At 32.8% G+C, this 12,899-nt stretch overlaps 1 protein-coding gene across 1 annotated transcript in view; it reads right to left on the bottom strand.

Moving 5' to 3' along the window:
- The window catches only part of LOC118184450 (uncharacterized), a 384,362-nt gene extending 383,049 nt beyond the window's left edge, over nt 1-1,313 (bottom strand). The window contains exon 1 of the mRNA XM_085825143.1: nt 961-1,313. Within this exon, the coding sequence (XP_085681269.1) occupies nt 961-1,029 (69 nt within the window). The 5' untranslated portion in view covers nt 1,030-1,313. The remainder of the gene's footprint in view (nt 1-960) is intronic.
- Between the last annotated feature and the right edge of the window lie 11,586 nt (nt 1,314-12,899).

The raw sequence follows: 12,899 nt of genomic DNA, 5'->3' as shown, positions 1-12,899 counted from the left end.
CCAATGAAAACACAAGGTACCGTTAACAGTTTGTATCCGTATCCAACAATATTATATTCTAAAACTACATTCGTTCATTTTGGTGTGTTATTTCTACATAACATCTTATAGCGCCCATTATGCTTCCTTTTTTCCTTCCTCGAATATTTTTTAAATATGTATGCATATATATTCAAAGAAATGAGTTATTTTAATTACCTTTACTCAAGTAATTAAAAGAAATGACTAAATTCAAAAACAATTTTAACTTTTTCTTTCCCCAGTATTCCTAATTGGAAAACACTTGCATTTTATACGTTTATCAAAACAGTGCTTTTTATTGAACAGGTTTTTTTATGCATATGTACACTACTATTTTACTTTCATAAGAGTAACATGTATTTATATTATATAATCATGTATTATATAGCCATATTATAAAAAAGGGAGACGGGAGGATTCATTCCCTGGAATAGACTCAAAAATGCATTAAAAATAAAATTTAAGTCTTAATTTCTTCACATTTAATGAATTTAGCGGCTAAAAACTGAGGACGACTAAAAACTAAGTTAAGAGACAATTTCGGTATCTTTTCTAGAATTTTTTCACGCTTTTCGAAAAAATACTTGAATTATATTTTAAATATTCAAGTCAGATGAGTTTTTTTCCACTAATATTTGTAGACTATCAAACAATATATTAGTATGAAAGCGTTAAATAATAATTCCATGAAACGATTTCCGGGTAAAAGCACTGAAAAAAATTCAATATCCTCCTGCCAACTCAAAAACCGTATTTTGCATATTATTTATACATAAAAAGTAAATAAATTCTACAAGATGCTATAAATTTTACATATCAAAACACATCTTGCACAATTAAAATAAATATTCAAATATATTTTCAGTATTCATTTTCTATACTAGTTGGCACTGGCAGTACGGGAATTATTGGACTGATAATTAAAAATGGAATTATCACCTTTTTCTTATCTCTGTACTTGACACTTCCTTCCAAAACTGTCTTTGGGTCCCCCATTACGATGGGCATATGCCAGCACACATTCTTATTAATCCATATTGTTATTTTCCAAATTCGATGAGAAGTAATCCAGAAATGCACCGTGCACGAAAACTACAAACTGACTTGCTGCAGGAATCCACCTGCCGGATTTCACGTCAGATTCATGAATTTTGAAAAACGAAAACCAGAGTTAAACTAACTAAAAAGTTTCGCTTCGTACACTACACCCACTGCCGCTTTTGCACCGCCCGAAGCGATGTCAGGAACTATAGCCGATTCGGAGTTCTATCGAGTGAATGGGGAATGATTCCGTTTCGCAAGCGCGGGGTTTCCTGTGTCTCGCCAAGAGTGACTGCTTCATGCCGCCAAACTTATGATATCGCCAATAGCCAAATCGCAAAGAAATAAACCGTATTTGACTACATGGCATTCTCCCTGACGGATTGCTACAGACGTACATTGTTCGTACCAAACAGCCGCGTCTGAGGAAACGCGATACACATGTATCATAATTCCCATTTATTTTTTAACAGGCGGACCATGCAATTAGCATGAATATATATAGCATCTGAGAGTGCTATATATATTGTCAATGGGAAAAGGATATATATATATATATATATATATATATATTTTTTTTTTTTTTTTAAATTTGACAGCTGTTTATTTGTTGCTTAGTTGAATATGGCAAAAGCGCAGACGAGTTATCCAGAATTTTATTAAAGAATGAGGCAATCGTTATATCTGTAAGCTTACGATTCGTGCCGTTTTCTTATTCGCTTATTATTCATTTTATAGAATACATAAATTATATAGTTAATAAGTAAATCTATCTATCTATCTCTCTCTCTATATATATATAATGCAAAATAAAATACGTTTGAAATTGAATATTTTGCTTCTCTATTTCTTGCAATTTGCCACCGTGCTTCTGGTTTCTTCGTTTTCCCATGTGTTTTATCCCGAATTGAATATGTAATGAATTTTAAATGCATCTTTTAATTTAATTTTGCATTATTACCCTCAGTTTTTGCTGCTATCCGCGCGCAACTGGATTACTGCTTTTTACTTTGTATTTATTCATTGATATGTAGATATAGTTACGGTATTTTTTTTAATTTAAAAAATAACTGCTGATTCCATTTGAAAAAGTCTGACCGGCTGACTTTTCAACGGGTATTAGACATTCTTTAATAAAATCGCAAATAATTATGGATATCTGATCGTACGATCCAACCTTTTTGCCTGGAACCAGCAATAATATTTAACTTTTAAAAATGAGTTTAATTACTCATTTTTAAAAGTTAAAAAATCTTCTGTAATTTTACAGTATCCACCCTTAAAATAGATTTTAAATACAATAATATTATGTCTACGTTTGTTTCCGAAGAGATAATCTCACTATTAATATATATAAATATCTATCTTTCAAATAATATATTAATAATAGCCCTTTAATTTCCGTTTTCATTCTAGAAATAACAGCAATAAATTTTCTAACTAAACTTAGCTGCAGTTTTAAAGCGCACTTATTGAAATCTAAATCCAACATCTTGACATTAATCTGTCATGTGATTTGAAATAGTATAAGAGGTAATTGCGTCGCAGCAATTTTCCTACTTCTGCTCATTACTTGATATTTTTCTGATGTGGAGGTACATGGTTTTGAACCATAGGCACTCCGTAACTAATAATCATTGGTATCGACATCAGAGCGGAGTTCATTCCCACTGTAAACCAGAATATGCAACCAAAGCATCAAGCATCTCTCCTTTTCTTTGTTTCTGCTTCTGCTTTTCAATCCGCGTCGTCGCATTGCCGCTATCCACGCAGAGTTTATTTTTTCCAACTTTAGTCTATTATTTAAGAAATGTAAGCTGTATAAAACTGTGAGGTGAATAGCGCACCCATAGTAATGATGTGCATTATCAAAGAATAAAATTACGTTTTCTAAATCAACGGCCACATCTGTCTCCTAGTGTTATCTTCGTAACTACGCAGTAAATTCGCTTCAAGTTATAACGTAGAGAACCATCGTCAATCCTTTGCAACTTTCACCAAGTCATCTTATTACAATAATGGCACAGACTGATTACATAGATACATATTGTTGGCCTTAAGTATATAGCACGTTTATTGAGGCCTATATATATTTATTCTTGGCCTTATATATGTATGATCTTAAATTCACTTAGTTCGAAATCGAGTTATTCTACTACTTGCGCAATTGCTGCAAAGTAAGTTAATAATAATTTATTTACTAAAGAAATATTCATTATATTATCTCCTAAGATTAATTTTAGTAGAAATTATATATGTATATATAAGTCGCATATATGAATCGACTTTTATTAAGCTTTAATTCCTTTTTCTCTGATGAGTTCTGAATTGGAGTTTCAATAAAAGGAGATTGATTTTTATTTGTATATTTTCCCTTTCGCAATTTAATTTTTCGAGATTGTTCTACTATGAATTCTCTCTTTAATTGAATTAGTTTTGATATTGTGTTAAACCTCTTATACACGGTTGCAATTATTATATTACACATTACTTTACTTGCTTTTGTTCCAATCTTTTAATTTATTTAGATGCTTTAAATTTATTATATTTCAATTTTGCAGTTATCGCGCAGAACAGAATTAAAAAAAAATATTTTGATTTTAATTTTTTAATTCGAATTTTTAGCCTATGTGACATAACAACACATTCATAAAATCTGTATTTTAGTTTGATAAAATCTGATAGATTCTCGATAAGCCAAGTTTATAAATTTATTGTTATTGCTTTATTTTTCGTCTTGCACTTTGTAAAAAATGATTGTAAAAATTAACTTGTGTCCTTACCGTTTTATGGAATCATATAATCAAAAAATATGTGTATTAATATGTGTATATGTGTATCAAATGAATATGATAAAAACTAATAGAGGGAAACAATTACCTGCGAATGTTTACTTATAACGTTCTAAACAGAGCTTCTTGATCGGAGTGCCTAACAAAATAGTAGAAATCGACGAAAGCCTTTCTACAAGACGCAAAAATGAAGCGAGTCGAATACTAAATATTCCTTAAATACAGAAGCGCCTCTTTGTGATTTCCGAGGCCCACCAGTGGCCGAGCGGTAACGTCGCTGAACACTGGTAGCTCGGTCCGAGGCTCGAATTTCCCGAACGAGCTGCCTGCATAGACTTTTTCGGGATTTTCCTCAAGTTTAACGTGTATACGAGCCAGTTTTCCTTAAGAAGTCCTCCATGAAGGCAACCCTCCCTTACGCAGATAGCCTTCGAGGCTCTGCCGTAATCACATAAACCAAACGAAAGCTTATGATTTCCGCAGAAAAGACTGGTGCAACTTTGAGGGCATTTCAGCTAACTTTCACAGTCGGGAGGGGGGCTAATACGTAAATACTTATGTATCTATTTCTGTCTCTCACCCTACATATGTATACATTTATTTATTCCTTCAAATTGTATATCATTCATGAGCCATTATATGCAGTAAAATTCTCAATCATCTGCGCTATATATGAGGAATATAAATTCATATTCAACCGTATAACAGTATTACATCTCTTCTGAGGGCTAAGTTTGCATTTCCCGTGAGACAAGTGTGGTATATCGCGTTTTAACTCAATAAAGATTTCATTATTAAAATGTTTTTATTTCCACAAATATAAAAAATGCATATATTTCGTGAAAATTAAGCCATTAGATTATTTTCTGTTTGCCTTTACACGAATATCATCATGTATTAGTTTTATTCAACACTGTTCACCTAAAATAAAAGATCTGAGCAGCACTATTTTTTATCTCAATGTATATTTTTGAAACTCACCATATATCGATATATATTATGTCTTTATTCCTCTCGCCTTTATTCATCTTAACCCTTCTACGCTCTTCTAAGTTCTGTAAGCATGAAAGGCACGAAAGGAAATCATAGATAATATTTGAAGACTTAAACTGCAATGACATTGATACACTAGTATACTTGTTCTAAGCATGTCTTTAAACGCATATTTATAACGTATTTCTGACACAGATATCTAAAACATTACTCCATACTTGAGTTCTATTACTCTTCTGCCGAAATTCTCTGCACTTTTTTCATTTATACGTAATGTTATTTACAGATGCTTTTACTTTGACAGCTTTATTCTGATTTACATTGTTATTAGCACATTAGTTATTATTAGGTACGTCTTTAAGGTTCCATAATTTGTTTTCTACGTTTTTTCGGGGTGGGGGAAGGGAGTGATACAAATCAGATTGCTTTAACTGAAAAATGGATTTGGCTGAAGCTTGTGTATATTTATGATTATAGTATTAATGATTTAATTCAGTAAGAATAAAGTATAAATACTTTCTTTTTAATAATTTAAAAAGAAAATATTAGTATGCGTGTGATTATAATCATTTGAAAAGAAACCTTTATTACATATTATTAATTCGTTTACTCCCGTAATTTGTTTCGAACCGTATATTAAATTATTTGAAAACGCAACCCACTTGAGATGTGAAAAATCTTTACATCTATGTTGCCATTTCTACGGGTCAAATATATACTGGCGTTCAAAATTTAACACATACACGCAAATATCTGTCATCGTCTGAAATATTCCCGAAGCTTTTAGAGCACTGCGTCATATTACCATATATCTATCATTTGCTTTAGGATACATTGCCATTGCAGAAAACACATACTGCACTATACTGGTATGGGGTCAGTCAAAGGATTCAGGGCCAGTTCAGGGCTCTACAACATCCTTGCAGTTACCGAGGGGTCCTAGATTGACAGAGCCCCTACAAGAGTTTTCGCATTAAATTATTTTCAGGTGCTTACATATTATCGCAACCACCTTAGTAGAAGTCGCCAAATTTTCAGAATGTGTCGAAAAGTTCCAGGACACATTTTTGTTTTTAAATTTCTGCGTTTGCAGTACTAAAAAAGGCACAAATGTTGGTTTTGTGTAACTTGGTATGTATTCTTACTTGACATGATCTTAACCATGTTTCTGAGCAAACCTCTCTGGTGGCAGGGCTGTGCTTAACAACACAGTGTTCGGATTGTTGTCGCATTCGTTAAGGTGACACAGTGGATGCTGACCGTGAACAAAGAGTGAACATAAATTTCTGCATTAAGCTCGGGAAAACCTTTAGTGAAACGGGAAACATGATTAAGCAAGCATATGCAGGTGAGGAGCTTTCAAGTAGTCGTGCTCTCGAGTGGCACAAAAGGGTTTATGATGGCAGAGATTCAGTGATACCGATGGCATGGAACGCAGGCAGGTATTGCAGTAAGGCAGTAATTGCAAGAAGATAGTCTTGTAACTGTGCGTATGATATTAGAAGAACTAAATTAAAGTCGTGATGTGTGTCAAAAGATTTTACGCGAATATTTAGGGAAACGGGATTTTAATACAAGAATCGTCCCTCACTCACTAACTGATGAACAGAAACAGGAAAAACGAAGAATTTCTGTTGAACTACTGGATAGAGCCAGATGAGATCTCACATTTGTGTCAAAGATTATTGTGATTTTTTCTTGTTTTCCTGAGTGAAAGGTGACTAAAAGGAAAGCGTATCAAGATTATTGCAGACATCCAATGGACTGTGACAAATGAGCTTGCAAGCATAGCAGTTGAAGACTTGCTTCCAAGACATCCAGAAACGTTGGCAGTCGTGTATAGATAACCAAGGATCTACTTTGATAGCTAGGCTAGGATCATTACTTGGTAAATGCAATTTTCTATTTTCTTACGATATTTGTCTTGGAACCTTTCTGACCAAGTATGTATGTTTAACCTCTTCGTCATCCGTAACGCGACTAGTGCGTTCAAGTGAAACTTCCGCAGGGCGGCCGTAACGCGCCTCAAGCGTTCTTCTACATTTTAAAACTTTTAAATGTTTGAAACGCTTTTTAAATGTTTACTTGTTTGAGGTTTTATTGTTTGTTTGTTCTAATACCTCCTAGAAGGTAGCACTAATCAGGCATTCTATTTCTAATTGAATTTGCCCCGGGTTTTATAAATATTCGCGCCATTTTACATAAGATACAAGACAGTGAGAGATGGCTTCAACATCTACTCAGCCGAAAATGAGAAAAAATAAAGTTGTGAATTGGAAAGACAAAAAGGATATACGTTTGATGAGTACAGTCCATAGTAACTCGATGATTGGTGTTGGAACACGGAAAAAATTGTAAAAAACCAATAATTGTAAAAGATTACAACAACAAAATTGGAGGAGTGGACCGCCTGGATCAGATGTTATCAAATTATGCTGCTGTTAGAAATGAGCAGAGATATTATTTTTCCATTATGCTTTATTTCCGTATAATTTTACTTAATATTCATTGACATTCATCCACTACAAAAGTCATGTATTGAAAGTTATGATGTACAGAGAAAACAACATTACACGCTACGCAAAACAGACGGACTCTGGCGGGAAATTTTCGTGGACAGGAGAGAACGGCGAAAGGGTTAATAATGGAAATGCTTTAATAATATTTTCTTTTCTTTACGATAACATTAAAAGCATCTAGTTATTGAGGATTACTTGACGATAAAGACCACACTGTTCATCAACTATCAGAAGAATATATTTGAAAAATAATATAATAAACCAAAAATCTCGATCTGTATAGATTTCTGGCATGGAAGTCGCACATTTATATCAGTTGAATAAAAAAAGAGAGTTCGACGTTTCTAATGTAATATTGGATGATATAAATGGGAAAAATTTTGAAATACAGACAAATCGGAGAGCAGAACGAGTAATAAATAATAAAAACAAAAGATGAAAAATTGACGAAGCTCGAATTTCTGTGTATTGTGATAAATATGAAAATATACTTTTCATTAAATATAATAAAGGCTCAAATTAATAAAAATCAAGAACGCATATGAAAAGGTCTAGGAAGGTCATTATAGATACGCCAATGTTAAAAGAGGTGGATGTCATTTTTGAAAATAACTAGATGTTTGCATTTTGCAAATAGCAACTTTGTTGACAATACGGGTAAATTACGTAACATAAAAGCTGTGGAAATTTTTTAATAAAAAATTTAAATACGTGTATTACAATGATTGAGATCATTAAACTTAAAATGCAAATTAATTATAAAGTTCAAAAATACATGCATTATAAACAAATTAATCTGTCGAAAAGTGCCAGTTTAGGTATAAAATTTTATAAATTGTGTTAAGTCAAAATCCGGTTATTTCTGCTCCACCAGCGGGCCAGCGGTAAAGACGCTGAACGCTGGTAGTTCGGTCCGAGGTTCGAATCCCGCGAACGAGCTGGCTGCATGGGCGTTTTCGTGGTTTTACCCATGTGTAACGTGTATACGAGTCAGTTTCCCTTAGAAATTCCTCCACGAAGGCATCCCTCCCCTTAGGCAGATAGCCCTAGTGTGCTTTACCATAAATAAATACACCACCACCACCACCACACCTCCGGTTATTTCTAAGAGTTCAAAAATACAGTAGACGTCACTTAATGTGATCGCAATATACGTTATTATTCGGATATTGTTATCGATTTGCACATATATATATATACGAAAACATAGAAAAACACTGTTACTGTGATCTGTTACTGTGATCAACAAGTCGGATAATAACATCGGTGAGGGCTTTTGAAAAAAAAAAAAAAAAATCTGCAGAATTTTTTCTTTTTGCTTGAAAAAAATTTATCTGAAAACATTTATTAAAAAAAAAAAAAAAGGTTTTTATACGTTTCTCTATATTTAATTTTTTCCATCTTTTATTGCTACTTGTCAGTTAACGTTAGCAAAATAATGTGATCACACTAAGCGGGGGAAGGGAACCGAAAGCTCTCAGATTTCCCATTACGCCCAAAGCGACGTTTTTTTTAACGTTTTAACGTTTTGTGTGTTACCTATACTTATTAAATAGCATGTTCTTCTCACTTAAACCATAAAATTCAGATCAACAGCGATATCGCAAAATAATTTTAAAAATGAGCCTATCTTTAGAATTTCCGATACACACTCTCGCGCCCTGGAGATCAAAATGTTCGTTCCTTCTTTTTTTTTCTTTCCCCGTACAGTGTTGCCCTTGCTCGCTTTGAAATCGTTGAGTTTCTTAATCAATTCGTTTGTAAAGTGTTACAAAATATGCAATAGATAACAAATTCCAAATTTGGACTTTCAGATGCCCATATTTGGGTAGAAACTTACGTTATTCAAACTTTGGTGGCTCTGGTTACCGCTGTTTTATCACAATGCGAGAAACATAGCTAATTTTATGATGATTCTTCATTATTTAATTTCTTTAAATATAATACAGGGCTCTAATATTGTGGCAACAATTTGAAAAGTTAATCAACCCAAAATGTCAAAATAGTTCTTCTGGGCAAATTGCCCCTTTGGAATAAAAATAGTGCGTTTAAAACATTCCTTGGAGCTACTACAGCCAGTATTACATAAAAGACATACTTAGGTAGTTTGACCTTTCGTCAAAACTTCGTACATTTTTAGTTAAGGCACTCGAGGTCTGTCTGTCTGCCTAAAGGAAGGAATGCCATCTTGGAGGTCATCCTAAGGGCAATTCGATCCTATACATGTTACACACGGGAAAAACCACAAAAATAAGTATGCAGGATTAAGTAAAGCATAATAAGTATGCAAAGATTATAGAAATCAAAAAGTTGATAGAATCAAAAAGATGAAAATTCATAACTCTCTAATTCTGAAAATCACATATACATAACGTAGTTTGATAATAATACGTCTATCAGTATACAAGATAAATTACGCCTAAGAAATTCGTTCTCGATTACGTCTGCCAACATCAAGAACAAGGACAAAGAGAAACATTAAGAAGATGGAGAAAAATCTTAAAATTATCTATGAATTCAAAAATTTTATTTTACTGGAATTGATAAAAGTAGCAGCTTACAACCTCAGTAGTGCTTTTATTTATTTTATAAAACACGTATTAACGGTATGATTTGTACTTATATATGCATGTATAAAGGCTACCGTTATTCATTTGCGTTGACGGATTTCAGTATTAGCTGTAGAATGTATAACACATACGTAAAAAATTTGAATTTTTCCCACTGAAAACTCATTTACTTTGAAGGCTGAACTAGTGGCGGAGCGGTTACAAACAGATGAATACTTGTAGTTTGTCCCAGATTCGCACCCAGGGAAACTGCCTAGTTGCATGGTCGGTTTTCATGTTTTTTCCAAGTCCCTTTGGAACACGAATAAGTTCCAGTTTCTTTCAGAGAGTTCTCCACGAAGGCCTCCCTTCATTTTGGCAGGTATCACATAATGTCTGATATCATACAAGAAGAAATTTTTTTTTCTTGTTACAGAACACCACGTGGTAAACAGTTTTCTACAGGAAGATTATGAGCTAACGATCCACACTAGTCATCATTTTAAATGTATTCCTATATCTCATATAATAGTATTCTTGTTTTCTTATAAAAGAATTCTACAATCAAGCTTTGCTTCACCGGAAAAACGAGATATAATTTTCATTCTCAGGCTCCGTAAGTATCACCTTGAATCTATGAGAAATATTATCCCAGAAAATATTATGTAGTATACTGAAAATTATTGAGGATTGAGTGGTATATTGACACAGCATATTGAGAAAGTCTCATGTTATCTTAAAATGGATAAGATCCATAAAATTCAAATTGCAATCTACTGCTGTTACTTTGCATAATAAAATTAAAAATTGCTATCCAAAAATCGAGTTAAAACTTGTATTCCTGTAAGAAATTCTTAGGCGATATATCGCCAAGTAATGGAATACATGCATGTAACGAAACTCTTGCTAACTTTGGCGGCTGAGGTGAGACTACAGTGGCGCCACTGGCGGTTGTTGAGTGAAATAAGCTTCTCACCCATCGGTTTATTTATGTACCTTCTTTTCTTATTTTTGTTCTCACTTCGCAAAAGGGTGTGTTTACAACTCTCACTTGTCAGATTCAATGCCACTCCTAAACGTGTAACATCTTCCTGGGTAGAAGTGACTTTTCACACGATCTCTTTTCAGCAGAGTAGGATTCCAATAATTTTCAATGGCGTCTCTTGCCTCATGACTCTACGTTACGTTATCTGATACAAATCTTGTAAACTGCAATCACCTGTTGTTTGATATTAAATTAAACATGAATTAGAAGTATTTTAAAGAGAATTTTAATCTAGTGTATTAAAAGTTACCTTCTTTAATTTTTCGAATCCAACATCGACAATTTCAAAAATAATAATTATGCCAGAATATTAAAATAACAATAATAAAGGCAGAAAATCTCAAAGGATTCAGATTTTTAAGTCGCATTAGTGGGTTTGTTAAGGTTCTTTAGATTCTCGCTGAGAATTTCAGGTTATTTAAACTGCTATTGGAGTCGCTCCAGCTGACACAATTTGCCTGTTTAACTTCATTATTAAGCATCGCTTTCTTCGCAACAAAATCACAAAATATTTAAAAACAGCATATCTTTAGAATTCACGATAGAGTATTAGGGGTTGCTGTAATTTTTTTTTATGTTCATTATATTATTTCTTTGAATAATAGCCGCTTGCCAGCCGCCTAAAAGAGTTATCATTAAAAAGTATATATTTTATACGATTTTAATGAGTTTAGAAATTAATACTAAAATTTTTAATTTAAATGAGTTTAATGAATCTAGTTCATATCATTTCATAAAACATATTTAATATTTTTTATTAGACCTTTCCTATCTTTTCTTATTTTTATGCTTTTTCATTTTTAAATTCAATTAATTTTATTTTTATGCTTTTTTAAAGATTTTAATGTTTTTCATTTAAATCGATTAGGCTAAAAAGTAGAAAAAATATTTTTTAAAACTGCGTTAGCTGCTTTACACTCACTTGGTTTTCTACTCTGTAGCAGAAAGATTAAATTTGATTAAGTTAAATTAAACGGATTCGAAATTCATAGTTGAGGGTTTCGTGTGCAGATGTTTGGATGGAGGGCTATGTGTATTAAAAACTCGATGTCTCTAAAGTGTTCTCGTTTTTACAAAGTGGGAGGAACATGCATACATACCTACGGATTCTTCGTTATTTAATGTTTTTGATAATATATCGCGATAACATTTGATAACAACAATTTGAAAATTGAGGTGGTCACAAATGTCATACGGACAAAAAAGGCACTTCAAGACTTAAAGCAACTCTGATGCAAATAAAAGGGCGATGCCAAATGAAGTTAAATTAACTGTAAGTAAGAATGCTGTGATAATCAAATATCAGTGACCTAAAATATTTTCTGAAACATAAATTACTATATTCTCGTATGCCATTTTGCTATTGGTTAATATTTAGGACTAATAAAGTTCATAACGTCAAACTATGAGACCCCATAAATAGTGCTAGATGCTTTAGAATATATTTAGTTCCATTTTTAATTTGAGATTTATCATCATGTTGTAAAGTCATTAGGTTTCTTTCAAGCAGAAGACGCGAAGAATGTGCAATTCCTTCGCCAAGACTTGAAGCCTGGACCTCTCGAACGAATACGAATATATTTGCAATTACACAACGAAGGCATGCGGAAAGGAATGAGAAAATACCTTATATACTCTTCCTTTTAAAGTTACCTGTCTTCCTACAGCATACTCGAAGATAAGCACAAATCTGCATGATTCGAACCAGCATTTCATTGCTTATTCAGAGCTTTGATGAGAAGCACTAGTTTTGCTACTCTCCGACCATTTGAAACTTTGCATGATACATTATACAATATATACAGATAATAGTTGCCTTACCTAGTGTCTCTAATGTATTACTTTGAAATAAAATAATTTCTTATCTTCATGAACATTAAAAAGATATATAGAGAAAGAAAAGGCATTTAGAATGTGCAATGTGTTTATTGTATGGGTT

This window comes from Stegodyphus dumicola, chromosome 1 (genome assembly GCF_044657685.1).
Source record: "Stegodyphus dumicola isolate Sdum_Otavi_A_Nest chromosome 1, ASM4465768v1".
Classification (NCBI taxonomy): domain Eukaryota; kingdom Metazoa; phylum Arthropoda; class Arachnida; order Araneae; family Eresidae; genus Stegodyphus; species Stegodyphus dumicola.
The sequence above is the reverse complement of the archived record's forward strand: the minus strand, read 5'-3'. Positions and strand labels throughout refer to the sequence as shown.